The 17834-nt window shown below is 36.2% G+C and overlaps 1 protein-coding gene across 1 annotated transcript in view; it reads left to right on the forward strand.

Annotated features, from left to right (window-relative positions):
- LOC100313725 (SCO-spondin) overlaps positions 1-17006 on the forward strand; it is a 38007-nt gene extending 21001 nt beyond the window's left edge. Inside the window, exons 31-53 of the mRNA XM_085501162.1 lie at positions 32-283; positions 1955-2035; positions 2217-2948; positions 4857-4964; positions 5109-5795; positions 5930-6002; positions 6795-6838; positions 7002-7037; positions 7237-7296; positions 7443-7622; positions 8489-8581; positions 8865-8975; positions 10247-10366; positions 10736-11362; positions 11508-11604; positions 12421-12638; positions 13152-13319; positions 13507-13756; positions 13985-14110; positions 14324-14488; positions 14642-14691; positions 15473-15775; positions 16729-17006. Of these exons, the coding sequence (XP_085357288.1) occupies positions 32-283; positions 1955-2035; positions 2217-2948; positions 4857-4964; positions 5109-5795; positions 5930-6002; positions 6795-6838; positions 7002-7037; positions 7237-7296; positions 7443-7622; positions 8489-8581; positions 8865-8975; positions 10247-10366; positions 10736-11362; positions 11508-11604; positions 12421-12638; positions 13152-13319; positions 13507-13756; positions 13985-14110; positions 14324-14488; positions 14642-14691; positions 15473-15775; positions 16729-16739 (4592 nt within the window). The 3' untranslated portion in view covers positions 16740-17006. The remainder of the gene's footprint in view (positions 1-31; positions 284-1954; positions 2036-2216; positions 2949-4856; positions 4965-5108; positions 5796-5929; positions 6003-6794; positions 6839-7001; positions 7038-7236; positions 7297-7442; positions 7623-8488; positions 8582-8864; positions 8976-10246; positions 10367-10735; positions 11363-11507; positions 11605-12420; positions 12639-13151; positions 13320-13506; positions 13757-13984; positions 14111-14323; positions 14489-14641; positions 14692-15472; positions 15776-16728) is intronic.
- Positions 17007-17834: the final 828 nt, after the last annotated feature.

The following is a 17834-nucleotide window of genomic DNA, read 5'->3' on the forward strand; positions in this document are numbered from 1 at the left end:
ATAAATGAATGCTAATTATCTTCTTTTCAAGGGACAACATGTACTGATGGTAGAGTATTTGTTGAGAATTGCGACGACATTCCAGTATGTCCAGCTACGTGTGGAGATATATCTAAAACAACAGAATGTGTTGATGATGGTGCATGTGTACCTGGATGCCGATGTCCGTTGAATACAGTGGAGCAAGATGGAGAATGTGTAGAAAAAGCTGATTGTAAATGTCCATTTGATATGAGCATATTTGAGGGTGCCGAAGTAGTTGAGCGTGTAACCACAATACCAGGTAACATCTCTTGCAATACAGCCTAATCCTATATACCTTGGCAATACAGCCTAATTCCATATATCATGGCAATACAGCATAGTCCCATATACCATGACAATACAATACAGTCCCATATACCTTGGCAATACAGTGTAATCCCATATATCATTGCAATACAGCATAATCCCATATATCATGGCAATACAGCCTAATTCCATATATCATAGCAATACAGCATAGTCCCATATACCATGGCAATACAATATAGTCCCATATACCTTGGCAATACAGTGTAATCCCATATATCATGGCAATACAGCATAATCCCATATATCATGGCAATGCAGCGTAATGTCATATATCATGGCAATACAGCGTAATCCCATATACCATGGCAATACAGTGTAATCCCATAAATCATGGCAATACAGCGTAATCCCATATATCATGGCAATGCAGCGTAATGCCATATATCATGGCAATACAGCGTAATCCCATATACCATGGCAATACAGTGTAATCCCATATATCATGGCAATACAGCATAATCCCATATATCATGGCAATGCAGCGTAATGCCATATACCATTACAATACAGCGTAATCCCATATACCATGGCAATACAGCGTAATCCCATATACCATGGCAATACAGTGTAATCTCATATATCATGGCAATACAGCATAATCCCATATATCATGGCAATACAATGTAATCCCATATATCATGGCAATACAGCATAATCCCATATATCATGGCAATACAGCATAATCCCATATATCATGGCAATGCAGCGTAATGCCATATATCATGGCAATACAGCGTAATCCCATATACCATGGCAATACAGTGTAATCCCATATATCATGGCAATACAGCGTAATGCCATATACCATTACAATACAGCGTAATCCCATATATCATGGCAATACAGCATAATCCCATATATCATGGCAATACAGCGTAATGCCATATACCATTACAATACAGCGTAATCCCATATACCATGGCAATACAGTGTAATCCCATATACCATGGCAATACAGCGTAATCCCATATACCATGGCAATACAGCGTAATCCCATATAACATGGCAATACAGCGTAATCCCATATACCATGGCAATACAGCGTAATCCCATATACCATGGCAATACAGTGTAATCCCATATACCATGGCAATACAGCGTAATCCCATATACCATGGCAATACAGCAATACAATTTCTCTGAGTGCAGAAATGTGTTTCACCCTAGTCTAGCATCAATTTTCAAAGATTGTGAAACAAACAATACATCTTGAAACCATAAATATAGTGATGTGTCCAAGTAAATATATTTATCAATGCGATAAGGGTAAACTATTAGTAATTGCATGGTGCTTCATGCAAATGAGCCAGAACTAACACATTATGATTACTGTGTTTGTTTTTAGCCTTTAGAAGATGTAAAACAAATACCTTAGGATAGGATAGGATATCAAATTTGTAACTCTACAATCTGATTTATTAAACTTGTATTATATAGTAATTTTCACTTGTTCCTTGCAAAAAGCTTGGAACAAATGAAAATTACTACTAATAAATCTGATATCGTAGGTTCACTCATTTGATATACTATATAGACACAATTCAATGTGATTTGTCACACTTGTATAACAAGTTAATTCTCTATTAATTATTTCCATCAGTTGTAACTCCTATGGGAATTGCACCAGGTGAACCGGGAGGACCAGGAGGACCGATGGGCCCTGGTGGACCAGGGGGACCAAGTATGTGTTATTACTATAAATAAGCTATAAATTTACAATATTATATTAAATGTGTCTTTAGTGTTTAATAATTCATACAAGAATAATTACTATTCTAAGAAACAAACAAACCTGAAGCTAACAATTTTATCTTCTGCACATACATGCTGTATATTTAAATGTCACTGTTTTACTAATGCAGATGGACCAGGAGGACCCAATGGACCAGGTGGGCCAAATGGTCCAGGAGGACCTGGTGGGCCAACTATTTCTCCAGAAGATGCTCATGAACCAGGTACACCACTTGGGCCTAATGGTCCAGGTGGACCTGGTGGACCTGGCGGCCCAGGTGGTCCTGGTGGACCTGGTGGACCAGGTGGGCCAGGAGGTCCAGGAGGACCTGGTGGGCCAACACTTGCAACTGATGAAACAGTACCATTCAATGCTGGTGAACCCGGTGGACCTGGTGGTCCAGAGGGTCCTGGTGGCCCTGGTGGTCCAGGGGGACCTGGTGGACCTGATGGACCTGGTGGACCTAATGGGCCAGGAGGGCCTGGTGGACCAGGTGGACCAAATGGACCTGGTGGGCCCAATGGACCTGGTGGTCCTGGTGGACCCACTCCAACTCCGGAAGAACAGGATAAGATACCAACAAATGTTTTAGAACCTTTGGGTCCAGGGGGTCCAGGAGGTCCAGGGGGACCAGGAGGCCCAGGTGGGCCTGGAGGACCAGGTGGACCAGGAGGGCCTGGGGGACCAGGAGGGCCTGATGGCCCACCACTGACTTCAGACCAAACTCTTCCTGATGATATTGGCAAACCAGGAGGTCCAGGAGGACCAGGTGGTCCAGGAGGGCCTCAGGGTATAGGTGGCCCTGGGGGACCCTATGGGCCTGGTGGACCGGGTGGACCAGGAGGACAGCCTCTCACCACAGGTAATTCAATCAGTTTTATAGTTTCAGTACAGTAATAATGTCATGGTGGACCAATATTGAAACCAGTAAAACCAGGTCTCATTACTAATAAATATCTATCTGGCAATTATTTGTATACTTACATGTATACTTATTAGTCCCCATTTATAAAAAATATATTTTTTATAAATATATTTTTGCTTGGAATTAATTTTCGCTATTTCCAGCAAATATACCTTTTTTTCTATATTTTACATTCAACTCGTCATAAATCAATGAAAATGAATTTAATACAAAACGACCAAAAAGTCTTTTCAGCGAAAATTAATTCCAGTTAAAATAATTTAAAGTATTTTACAGTATTAATTTGGGTACTGTTCGTGTACCTGGAGCCAATCCTGTTTTTTGACCAATCACATTCAAACCATGTATGATGAATTTCATATGCACATCAATGGATTGGTGGCCATTTTAAACATGTTCATGACTGCTCTTTGGTGATGAACATGGCAATTCCTTTCAAACTTTGTATCATGATCATGCATATTTGGTTACAGGTGCATGTAATATTTTGTTTGAGATTCAAATAAAATGACCGCCTGGTGGCCATTTTGTTTTTGAAAATGAGGACTTACGTTTCACCTCGGTCTGTGTATGTCTGTGTGTCTCCACCTGTATCTCAGACATGACTGGTCCAATTACATTCAAATATCACAAATACATCACATATCTTGAGCAACATAATCGTTTCATTCTCTGGGTCAAGATGGCCGAATCGTGGCCATTTTAGTGCAAAAAAAATTAGCAAAATCAAGCATTTCTGCCATTCCAGAAACGGATCTTGGTCATGTATGAATGGATTTTGGTCAAACTTGATTACATACAATGGACATTATGAAGCCATGATTGCACATCATTTTGTTTTTCAAATGAATGTTCATGTTCAAACTTTATGTATTTCTTAAACTCACAGGGATTATGTGATGCAATTTTGTTATTTTGTGATTCAATCAAATTTGTGGTATTGATGGCTGTTTTATCTAAATACCTGAACTTTCAGTTTATAAACATGTTCAGAATCATTTCTCAGAAATGAACAGAGTGATTTCATTCATTTGTAATCATGATCATGCATATTTGGTTAAAGGTAATTTTTTGGAGATTTGAACAAAAATAGCTGACTTGTGACCAATTTGTCTTAAGTTGCTCTTGTCCAATGTGATTACTCACTAATATATTGCCTGATTCAGTTGAAAGTTTGCATACCATACTCTTAGATTATACTCTGGGTTGTGTCATTTTTTTGTTTGATCAAATGTGTTGAATTGATGGCCATTCTGCCTAAAATCCTGAAATTGCAGTTTATAAACATTTCCAACTATTTCTCAGAGATGAACAGGTTGATTTCACTCAAATTTAGCATCACATCCATCTGTAACTAAATAGGCATGATATTGGATTATAGGCATGCGTCATATTTTGTTCAAGATTTGAGCAAAAATCATTCACAACCCTAGTATACAACATACCTTATTACTTGAAAATGTCACAGGCAATTATTAATATACAACATGCCTGACTGTTCATCGAATGAGAAATGAGTTACTACTTTGCCTTTTACTATGAATTATGAGACATATTTATGATTATTTCAAATCTGATGCCACAACAATAAAATTCATCCAATCCATTCATAAAACAGCATACTGACACGTTTGAAAGCGTTCTGACAGCATCTTAGAACTTCAAACACTTATATTGTCCACATTGGATGCAGTAAGTGATAGAACCCTGTCCCTGCAAGATTTAATAAATAAATTATGTGTTTTCTATGTTTTTAATGATTTTAATGAAGATTTTAGTTACATTAAATATGATGCAATTTGTATTTACATGAGATAACTTTGTATTGTCACCATTTCTGTTCAGTTTTGACGACTCCAGTATCATCCTTGGCAGAACCAGGTGAGCCAGGTGGCCCTGGTGGAATCCTAGGACCAGGTGGACCAGGAGGACCAGGTGGACCAGGAGGCCCAAGTAAGTGTTTTATTATTAAACTCTAATCTACAGTATGTATCTTTGTAGTGAGGTTATTGTACTTTGACTAGAGACATATGTCGTATAGATTTAATGTCAAGCACAATACTAAACCCAATATGGGATATGTTTTGTTTGATGTAGATGGCCCTGGTGGACCAAATGGACCTGGTGGACCTGGAGGACCAACTCTGGAACCTAATAACCCAGGTGAACCATTTGGGCCTGGTGGACCACTTGGACCTGAAGGACCAGGCGGACCTGGTGGGCCAGGAGGTCCTGGTGGGCCAGGAGGTCCTGGTGGACCCGGTGGACCAGGGGGCCCAGGAGGACCTGGTGGCCCTCCTCTTGAAACAGATGAAACAACACCTCCAAATATTGGCAAACCCAATGGCCCTGGTGGTCCAGGTGGCCCAGGAGGACCTGGTGGACCCGGTGGACCTGGTGGGCCAGATGGTCCAGGTGGACCAAATGGACCTGGTGGTCCTAATGGGCCAGGAGGGCCAAATGGCCCTGGAGGACCCAATGGCCCAGGTGGTCCAGGGGGACCTACACCTACCCCTGAAGACAAGGCACTAATACCTGACAATATAAATGAGCCACTTGGACCTTTGGGGCCTGGTGGTCCTGGTGGACCAGGGGGACCTGGCGGACCAGGTGGCCCAGGAGGACCTGGAGGACCAGATGGACCATCTTTGCCCCCAGGTGTCACCCTACCAGAAAATGCTGGACAGCCAGGAGGACCTGGAGGGCCTGGAGGGCCTGGTGGACCTGGTGGACCAGGAGGACCTGGAGGGCCTGGAGGACCTGGTGGACCTACACTAACTACTGGTGAGTCTATTAGCATTATTCATTTGATTCAAGTGTGTCTGATTGTAGAACACTGTATTTCTATGCAAAGTTGTTTCCTAAAAATTGTCCTGTGAACATCATATATGACAATTATTTATGTTACTTTCTGGCAGTTATTTCAAGACTCCTACCAAGTGAACAACTCATAGACCCTAATACCATAATTCGTATTGACTGCAACAACTGGTAAGATACTAGTACATTATTTGTTTTTAAGAGAAGATCATACTTAAAGAAAAATTACTCATATATTTGCTAGGTTTACGCAGCAGAATTTTATCTGAACCAAACTGTCATTCTACTGGTAACCTATCTAGCAATGGGTGAGGGTAGTACAAAATATGAAAGATAACAGCAACAGAGAAGAGCCTGAGTTTTGATCATTTTGAAAATACTTTGTTATAGCCAAAGAAAGTTTGCATGTTAGTTTTTTTTGTTCAGACAGATTGATGTTAAATTGTCAGGAACTGATACAAGTTTTTTTCAAAGATGATAGCACATACAGTAGTTTATTTGAAGGGATTTTTTACAGTTCAAAACATGGACTGGCAGTGTACTGTGACTGCGCATTTGATGAAATGTTCTGTTTCCAGTGGATTTGATTTGAAATGCACAATTAAACTATCAATTTGGAAATAAATGAAACATTATTTGGACAAGGCAATATAGGAGATTTTGGTCTCAATATGTTTCCAAGGTCCAAGGTCATGTCCGGTCAAGTCTTATCTGTGCTCAACCACAAGATATATAAGAGCCAAATTTTATCAAAGCTCCAAAAAATGCTGTTGTGTAAAATAGATAATTGATAATTTGTTTACATTATTCTAGAAGGTTAAGATTAGTTTAATTTCTACACTATGGATATCATCAGTATGCTTTCATATAGATAGATTTGTCATAGTTAAACCTTTAGACAAACTTATTTCATGGTTTAATGTCAAAATTGCAATGATGATACATATATTTCATATTATACAGCACGTGTGAAGAGGGAATGTTAAACTGTACAGACCATATATGTGGTAAGTTATTAAAACTTAATTATCGAATCTCTGCATCACCAATACTTTCATTTGTAGCTGTGACTGTTGTGATTCTATTGGTTAATTTTCACATTAAGTATACATGTTCCCTTCTTATTTACTTGGTAAATGTAATAAAAAGCTTGTCTCCACTCATCTGCAGGTTCAACAGCGCCGACTGTGAAGGAGACTACTATTGGTAAGTTTGCATCATGTATACAGTGATACAAATACTTAAAGTTGCAACAAAAACTAAAAAAAAAACTAGAGGGATTCAAGATAACTTGCTGTGTAGAATAGAATACTTTGATTGTTACAATGATATGCATGTATAAAAGACTGAATTTTATCATTGTTTAACCAGAATTGATAAAATGTTGTATATATTATTTTTGCAGGTCGTCAACCTCCACCAGTACTTCCAGCTTTCATTGGTACGAGCCAACCACCAATGGAAGGTACATGTGTACATACAAACATTAGCACTTCGGATCCATAAACATACAATATTCCTGATTCACAGTAACCTGAACAATTCAGAAATTCATTCACATTTATATGTTTACTGTATCGATTTATTTACTGTGTTTCTTGCATTTTATAGTTCCTGGTGAGTGGTCGTCATGGGGACCATGGTCAGATTGCTCAATTACATGTGGTGTAGGGGAAATTGTAAGGTCTCGGGGATGCAACAATCCATCACCATCGTCCAATGACCCAGATCTACAATGCCCTGGCAGTGCAGTGCAAGCTACAACATGTGTAGCACCACAACAATGTGAAGGTAATAAAACAAGTAGATTGTAAAAATTTTAACAAATATATTTAATATATTTATGTTCATGATTGTTAAACAATGGGTTTCCGATTGTTTTACTGAAAAGACCCTAAATACAAATGGCTACAGATATCTCATTGAGAGCAGTAGAGTGACTTTTTTGTCCTTTAAATTATGCTTTGATCTTTCTCACATGACATTAATTTCACTGTACAGTGCCTAATACATGACCACGGTTACATATATATTTTAGAGGAATGTGATAAAGATAAAAGATGACATTATAAGAGGCAAAACAAGTTTCATATCATAGAGATACAATGTACTCAACCCACAACTTCCTTCCCAGATAAAAATGAGGAACATTTCTTCATGGAACACAAATTCAAAAGTTATTTAATAAAAACAATATTCCAAAAGAATTAATAAGCGATGTCCAGATATTTAAATATATATTCAAGAGAACACATATTTAATAAGTATTGGTGAATACTTATACAAAATATTCGAGATCAGAAATAACATTAACTGACATTTTACTTCTGATCAGTATTATATGTATTATATAAAGATGCAAAAAATGTATTATTATTATTATTGTTATTATTATTATTATTATTGTTATTATTATTATTATTATTATTATTATTATTATTATTATTATTATATCTATCTTGTTCTCAACAAATTTTAGTGGCCACTTTAGTTTAAGGTCAGTTGGCACCTGTTTAACCATCATGCAATAGTGCTCATAGTGAATGTTTCCTGAAAGAATCTCCCTTAGAGCCCTAGTACTAATGATAAATGTTATATCAACTTTATTGAAACATACAGTTTACACTAACCAACATAATACTCTTCATTTTTTTTAGAATGTGATGAAGGTTTGGTACTTAACGAATGTATGGATGCATGCCACAGAACATGTTTAGACATCCAAGCAGATGTTGAATGCATAGCGGAAGGTGATTTCTTTATCAAGGGGGTTATTTTTTGCCATAGTTGTTTTTGCTTTTGATATTTTAATTAACATATACATGAATGAAATAATATAAATTTCTAATTATTTTTTTCATATTTGGTACATCTATGAAAAGTTTCAACATATTGCACAACCTTGTAGTTCGAACAATGAAAAAGTATTTACATGATGGAAATGTAACCCTCAGCTTGATATGACCTCGTAATATACATATCAGTTTACCTATTGTTACAGTATTAATTATAAATATAATTTTTTTTTCTCAGAATGTGTTGGTGGATGTGAATGCCCTGATGATAAGGTATTGCAAGATGGGGAATGTGTTGGGGTTGACGAATGCAGATGTTTGTATTTAGAAGAAGAAATACCAACGACAGGTACATCAGTTGTATTTCATGCTATGATAACTATAGCTTGAGCTTGTGTTCAGTCCATAATTCTTCAAACCAGCCTTAGCAGAATTTTGGTTAACCTTTGAACTTTTGTAACAATTCACAATTACTTTAAAGCGGGAGGGTCATCACCTGCTAAAAATGCAAAGGCTCATGGGTAGACGATTGTTTGTAAATAATGACACGCTAAGGCCATCTGACACATGCGCAGGTGATGACTCCCTTGCTTTAATTACTTTAGGTTCTTCCTATTTGTTTATCTAAATATGAACCTGTAGCCCATAGAAAATTATTTCCATTTGATGGAAAGTTAACTACGAAATTGTAGAGATATAATTCAGAATGTTCCACCACACTTTCGGCAATAAAACATATGACATTCAAATAGTTAATACAGTCAAATCGTAATATCAGATAATTTTGGATTGAACGTTAATGGGTTCTCTTTTCAAAACAATCATGATAATAATTTGTATGGATGTAAACCATGTTGACCATGATTGAAGGGTGACATGGAAAGGAAAAAGTATTACCATATGCATTAAACTATTATAACATGGTTAATCTGAATCTAGCAATCTGAATAGCTGAAGCAAGGTCTTATATCTGGCACTACAAGACCTGTGATCCCTCTCTGAAACTGAATAAACTGGCTTAAATATCAAGATTAGCTAAAAATGAGCACATTTTTTTTCTTACGCTCAGTTATCTCCCACCAAATATTCTAATTTTCCCCAGAGAGGTTTTATATTCTTTACCAAATACCCTTGTTTGCCATTTATAACCTCATGCATTTATTTACCTTGAAGTCCATAAAACTTGGGTTGAGTTGGCTTTAATTGTGATTATATTTGCTTAATATATGGTCTTCACTTTAACTATAAGCAAATATTCAATTTTAATAATGAAATGTATTGCTACCCTCACAAACTAGAAAATTTGAAGTATAGTTAAATCTTTAAAAAAAATACTGCATGTGGTGTTAAAGGTTTTATGATTCTGGTATCATTTTTAATAAACAATTTGAAATACAACCATTCAAGCCTGTGGGGTTTCCATTGCATGTGTGAAAAGTTATATTTGTAATGTGAAACATATAACAAAGTCTTTGTAGTGTATGTAGTGTATGTATCTAGTCATCATTTCCATGCCATTCACATGATTCCAGACAGAGACTAAATCTGTAAATTAACATTTTTATTATTGCATACAATATTATTTATGTTGAGAAGCTAACAACACTATATTCCATTCAGGGCCACAACCTGGAGAACCAGGTGGACCAGGTGGACCTGGTGGTCCTGGCGGGCCTTTGGGACCCAATGGGCCTGGTGGACCAGATGGACCTGGAGGACCAGGGGGACCAGGAGGACCAGGTAGGTGGATATAATATGTCAAATTATGACAAGGAATTGAAGGATTTTGTTTTAAGCTAAATTTTATTATTAATCAAATGTATTTATTTAACATTTAGCCATTTTTGACTCTCGTGTGCGAAGCACAAAAGGGAGTCTTTGCAGCTACCCTGTCTGTATGTCTGTCTGTATGTAGTCTAGATGTGGGAGTCGATTATTTCAAAACAAAAGTGCTCAATACAAAGTATATGTAGAGTGAATAAATACGCTAATAGAGGAATTAATACACAACTACATGAATATTGAAACTCCAAAGCACTGTTTCGTAAGGTACAGGTACCTCGTATCATCATGGGAGTTCTTTCTAAGCTTTCTTTGATTTTACTTTAGGTGGACCAGGAGGTCCAGGTGGACCAACTCTCCCACCAGATGCTGAACATAAAGTAAATGAACCAGGTGGTCCAGGTGGTCCAGGAGGACCTGGTGGGCCTGGAGGCCCAGGTGGACCAGGTGGACCTGGTGGGTTGGGAGGCCCTGGTGGTCCAGGGGGACCAGGAGGACCTACTGTATCACCAGAAACTGAAATACCAGATGACATTGGAGAAATTGGTGGTCCGGGTGGACCAGATGGGCCTGGTGGGCCGAAGGGACCTGGAGGACCACTTGGGCCAAAAGGACCTGGTGGCCCCGGTGGACCAGGAGGTCCTGGAGGACCTGGTGATCCATCCACATTGCCAGAAGAACCTCAAGAACCAGGGGAGCCTGGTGGACCTGGAGGACCAGGAGGACCTGGAGGGCCTGGTGGACCAGGAGGTCCAGGTGGGCCTGGTGGACCTGGAGGTCCTGGTGGACCAGATGGGCCTCCATCAACTGATGAGGAACAAGAACTTATACCAGATAATGTAGGAGAACCATATGGCCCATTGGGACCACTTGGGCCAGGTGGACCTGGTGGACCAGGTGGACCTGGTGGACCTGGTGGACCAGGTGGACCGTCTGTAACACAGACATTATTAGGTTCGTATTGTATTGTATTGTATAATTATTGTATTGTATTATTATTATTGTTTGTATGTATTGTACATTTATGGTTATATATGATAAAAAAACATTGCTAACTGTGATTTAAGATTTTTACTTAATTTTCAATTATTTGTTTCAGAAACAACTGCTGTGCCACTTCCTGAATCAATTGGAATGGTTGTAAATGGAGTAGAATATCCACCTGGATTTGTACTTGTCAAAGAATGCCAAAATTGGTAAGTACTAGAAGCACTAACATACACAATGATATATGGTAGATGTATAATATGTAAAGCAGGATGTACTTGATTATTTCAAAACACCTGACATTACTTCATGTGTACCATGGAGTCTATATATTTTTCTCCTACTGATTTGATTATGTAGTGTAGCATGGAATTGTTGTCAGTTATTTTTTGTGTTATATCTTATCAACTATTGTTCCAGGTTATGCTCATTAATGGTCCAGGTAGGCCATAAATGGGCGTGGTTATGAATGTAATCATATCAAAACAAATCAGAAAAAAGAAAGACTAAACAACTTTATAAAAATGTGCAATTTTAGTATTGCATTGGCCAAATATTTAAAAAATACAATATACAAATTAAATTGAATAAGAACGAGGGCTTTTATTTCTGTAATAGATATTTTTCTTTATGATTTTAGTTATTATTAAAACATAATATTTGTTTTTGTCTGTACAATGTTATGTTTTGTTTTTACCATACAGATGGTTCTTGTAGAGTAATTAATTAATTATTTAATTATTATTATTAAATACATACAATATGAATGTTTATGTATATAATTATGCAAATAAAACGTAACCAATTCAATATACTGTAAAATACTTTATTTTAGCCGGAATTCATTTTCCCTGTTTTGTATGGAATTTATTTTCACTAATTTTTGACAAGTTGAATGTACAATATAGGAAAAAGATATTTTTGCTGGATTTTATTTTCACTGAATCCTTCCTTCGGTGAAAATAGCGAAAATTGATTTAAATTCCAAGTATTTCACAGTATTGATGACAATTATGTTTCTATAGCACTTGTGAACACGGGCAATTCCAGTGTGAGGATGTTCTCTGTAAAGAGGATTGTACATGGGATCCATGGAGTGAATGGACGCCATGTACTAAAACTTGTGGTATGGGAGAGAAAACAAGATCAAGGTCATTTACTCCGGCACGTAATGGTGGTGAGGAATGCGAAAACCAGGACCAAACAGAAGAGGTTGAGTTCTGTAACGAGGAAGCATGCTCAGGTACAGTATTTTCAGAAGCGAAGATTCACACATTATCATCGCCTTGCAACCACAGTCGGCAAAAACAATGGTCAAGAGCTCTCAAAAAACTGTACTTTGGGCTAGTTTTTGAGATATTTCTGAACAGTATGCGTATAACTGTGTATAATAAGATTACTCCTACATGTGCAACATAATTATATAAATTTTGTTGTTCAGGATTTTAGCTGTTTTCACCGGCTCTTTGACCAGCGCTCCAAAACAGCTTGCGCAGAGCCTATATAAATACATTGTACAGTGGTGCACGCACATCTTAGCAACATGAAATTTTCTGTGTCGTAGCTCCATCCCTGAGAATTAGGAATATTACAAACTACACTCATCGTATGTTTCAAGTGAACTATTGTTTTTCTTGTATATACATTTCCTGTGTCATTAGTGTCAATTTGTAATGGTCATCGAATACTGAATATGCATAACTAAATGTTGTCCACTATATAACCATTTAATTAAATTATTAAATCTCGTACACAGTTGATGGTGAATGGTCACCATGGTCTGAATGGGGAGAATGTGACAAGACATGTGGAAGTGGCAGAACGACTAGGTCAAGGGAATGTGATGATCCACCACCAAAGAATGATGGTGAGGATTGTGAAGGAGTAAAAACCGAAATAAAGGAATGTAACCCAGAAATGTGTGGTAAGTTTTAAATGTTTAATGCATATGAGTGAATAAATAAAAACATCACCATGCCAATATTATGTAAAATGACGAAATTGTTATATTATTAGACATCAGTATAACTGTACTGCTGCTCCATAAATAATGCTATTCTGCTTAACATGTGTGTATTCTATTAATCAATCCGTCAAATGATTATTCTTAGATGAAGAATGTCCCACAGGAACAGAGTGGGATGAAAACTGTGAGAGACAGTGTCCACTTTCATGTAGAGACTTGCAGGAGAATGCACAGTGTGTTGATGCTGATGAATGTGTCCCAGGATGCCATTGTCCAGAAAATACTTTGTTAAATGATGATGATGAATGTGTACCACTTAAAGCATGTGAGTGTGTCGATGAAAACGGGAAACTTTGGCCACCAGGGGATATTATTCAAAAAGACTGTAATAACTGGTAAGTTAAAATGCAATTGTACTAATGCTCTACACATAGAAGTATGACTGGAACATGATCTACTGGTTGTTTTAGTTGGATCCTGGTTTTATTTACACAGGGTGTGTTTTATTCTGACAATACATATATCAACTGAACAGAGGATACAGGAAGTTCATCACAGCCAATATGGAACAATTGTTTTTAAAATTTGTGGTTAAAATGAAATATTTTGTTTATTGAAAATAGCACATGTAAAGAAGGTGAAATTATATGTACTGAAGAGGAATGTTCAGTGGACTGTGGGTGGAGTGCTTGGACGCCATGGACAGAATGTAGTCAAACATGTGGCCAAGGATCAGAGTCTCGATTTAGGTAGGTATCATTATGAAAACTTATTTGAACATCTGCCTTGGGAAGATATTGATAGCAAAGTGCATAAGATTGAAAAGTTACATTAAAGTGGGGGCTTTAAAAAGCTGATACTTACCAAGTCACATTAAAGAATTGTGCATACTAAACCTGATTGTACATAATTGTTGCTAGATGCCTGTTTAGTACATCATTATTCTTCATTCTATATTGAAGGTCGGCAAATAACCCATCTGCAGCCAATGGAGGAGAAGAGTGCATAGGCAGTAGTGAAAATACCAGAGAATGTATGTTGGAAGAATGTGCACCAGGACCATGTGTAATTGATGGAGTGACATATTTAGATGGCGAGTTAATTAAAGATGAAGAATGTCAGATGTGGTAAGTTTGGTGTAAATATAAGCCAGTGAAAGAAAATAAATTAATGAATACATATAAAAATATATCTGTTGAAGATGATTCAGTGCTCAAGAAAAAAAACACATTATTTTTGCATATTAATTACATGTAATTAATCGTCTATTTTTTTTACAGCATGTGTACAAATAGTGAAATGGTATGTGTGGATGAAGAACATTGTGCAGGTGAGTAATATAAGGAAAAAGAACATTATGTTTATGTGAGAATCGCATCAGCTATCTTGTTAATTGGTATCATAAACAAGTCTACATGGGAATGGAAAATTTTGAGCAAAAGGTCTGGGTATTGAGAGTACAATTATAACCAACAGTTACATATGATTATTTATGTGTTAATGTGAGCATTAATTCTATTTCATTTTGTCAATTGGTATTAGAGTTTCAAACTTAAATTGATCCCAGAGCTTGAAGATTCATATTTTTTCCCTGTCTTCTTATACATAACTTGCTTGAAGACACATTCTTGTTGAACAGCAAATATTAAATAATTTAGGACCAGCCTTAGATTTGATTTTGCGACAGCAATTACCTTTCTAAAAACACAAAATAGGAGTTTATCATTTGCACAATTCAAATTATACAGAAACCTATACTAAAGTGGCTATAATATAAATATATATAAACAGATTACTGTTTTGCAAAATGTTTTTCATAAATTGTATGAAGATCCCTGCATCGTTTTTTAAAACCAAATTATATAGTATGGCACCAACGAATCTTTATATATACCTCAATTAGTATACATTTACATTTTTAATATTATGTTCTACAGATATATTACAGATGTACGCCATTTGGGTGTGGCTTGAAAAAACACACTTTACCTCTTATTGGACTTGTGCTATATCCATTTTTATTTGGGGAATTTTAGCATGGTGTATTGTTTTTCTGTTTAATGTAATTGCATGCAATCTGTAACAGTGATACTATTTCATTCTATTCACAGTATGTTCCCTAGTGTCTGAAATAAGAAATATCACAGACTCAGATGGTTGTACTGCAGATGGAATTGCAATCAATACATGTGAAGGGGAATGTCATTCTGAGACAATAGCCATACCAGACCCACCATACTATGAGAACAAATGTAAGTGTTGCCAAGGTGTTCTTCCAGACAAGGTTGATGATGATATTAGTGATGGCAAAAAACCCAGCGAAGGTGATGTGCTAACATTAATATGTCCGGATGGCACAACAAAAGATGTTACAATGGTCCACTTCGTTGGATGTGACTGCAAGGCCTGTGGAGGTAAGCATATTTTGAAAAGGTTTGGGCCAAGTTGAAATTTATATATCATGTTCAACAAATTTTCATTATTATAGGTTCATGCCATCAGGATATTGAAAATGAAAAAAAACCCACAGAAATGTAGTGGAAAATGGTCAAAATACTTTTCTTAATATCTAAAAATATTTATTAATATTTCAAAATTTTGCTCCGTGACATGGAATAAAAAAATCATATAAGATTAATGTTACGTTTGATGTGAAAATATTTCAACAAATTGACATATGATTTAGTGTTTCAAGGATGATAATGTGTTTCATATACAGAGGGAACTTATACATTGCATATATGTGCAGTAAGATTCAAGTGCATAACTTGAATTCAGCTTGAATAGCTCTTAATGAGTCAATTATAATAAATATTTACTATGTTTGATAAAGGTATATTAATTATTTTGCGTTTCAAATTGTATTGCGGAAAACAAGTTTATCTTAGATCATTATAAAACATTCTACTGCATTACATATCATTGTCTAAAAGAAATGATATCAATTGACATTTGTATTTGATAATTGTGTATAGTGTATATATCTCCAGTAAATTATTGATATTCACATTTTAGTTCAGTTAAAAAACGTACTTCAAAAACCATTATCCTTCTAATATTTCTGGCCAATACTTAACTTTCATAGGAGTAGCTCATTAGGTAACAAGTGTTACAAATAAAATGTGGCAAATAAATTTTAAACATATGTGAATTTACATATAATTGCTGAAAATGTATTGGTATATGTAAACGATGATTGTCAATATATATATAAATGATATTGTGTCACTTTACAAAGAAAATTATAATTATGCATTTAAAACAAGAATGCTTAAGATATTTAATATTTGATGACATATTGTGTTGCACACATGCATGGTATGTGTTGCTTATTATATTGATTTCTTGACTTTATGTTTTATTTTAGGTGAGCCTTAACAAGACAACAATTTAAATTAATCACGTAGTATGTACAACCGGAGAAGAAATTCAGAAATACAATAAATCATTAAATTATTTGCAGTTTAAATTTTATTCAATATTGTTAAACCACAATGACCAGTTTTCAAAACATATTTTGCAACCTATGTTTCTTAACTTTTATGCAATTTAACTGAAGCAAATAATGGGAAAAACATCTTCCCATATTATGAATATATGTAACTTTCTGGTGTTCAAAAATAAAGAGATAATATTCTAGCTTCATTTTTATGTTGTGTCATTTTGTTATTACCAAATATTTCTTAGAGCGATACAGTCTTTGCGTCATGTTTGACATGGACTCATAATAACATATACAACACTTGTAAAATACATTATTTACAAAAAATTTGAATGACATTGCGTGACTTCTATAATGCCATAGTGTTTTGTAGTGCATTGTTTATTTTGTTGCTTAATAGTCATATCACAAACTAGCACTTAGTTCGTTCATGTTTATACATAAACAGATCTGAAGCGGACCTTGCGAATTCACATGAATATTATATTGTTTTTGATGTTGCCAATGTGTGGTATTGCAAGAAGCAGTACTGGGCGAATTGAGGACCATACACGTATCAGATGAGCCCACCTCTCGTAAACCATACTCACTTCTAACCAGTGATAAAATAGAAAGCCAAAATACCTATTATTAAATATCGAAAATTGCGTAATCCTCGGATCGGAAAAAACAGACTCAACAACCGAATTTATTATATATGTTACACACGGAGGGGTAATCTTGTCACACTGTCCAGGGGAGTTTCAACAACCATCCCAAAGTACCGTTCTCTGAGAGTTTTTGGCCTTTGTTTTCATCGTGATGGTTGCCCCGAGAATAGTGCCATCGTACGATTGATGCAATAGCGCCACCACGTGGTTTGCTGCATAGAAAACTTCCCGGAAGTAGCGAGACTGGGGTGCAAAAATACTCCTGCTTTGTCATGGCTTATAGTCGATAGAAGAGAATAGAAGATAGAAGATAGAAGATAGAAGATAGAAGTGCTATATGCATATGTGCCGCCGAAAGGGGTCCCAAATTCACCATGGGCG

This window comes from Saccoglossus kowalevskii, chromosome 7, assembly GCF_978046115.1.
Source record: "Saccoglossus kowalevskii chromosome 7, keSacKowa6.1, whole genome shotgun sequence".
NCBI classification, from domain to species: domain Eukaryota; kingdom Metazoa; phylum Hemichordata; class Enteropneusta; family Harrimaniidae; genus Saccoglossus; species Saccoglossus kowalevskii.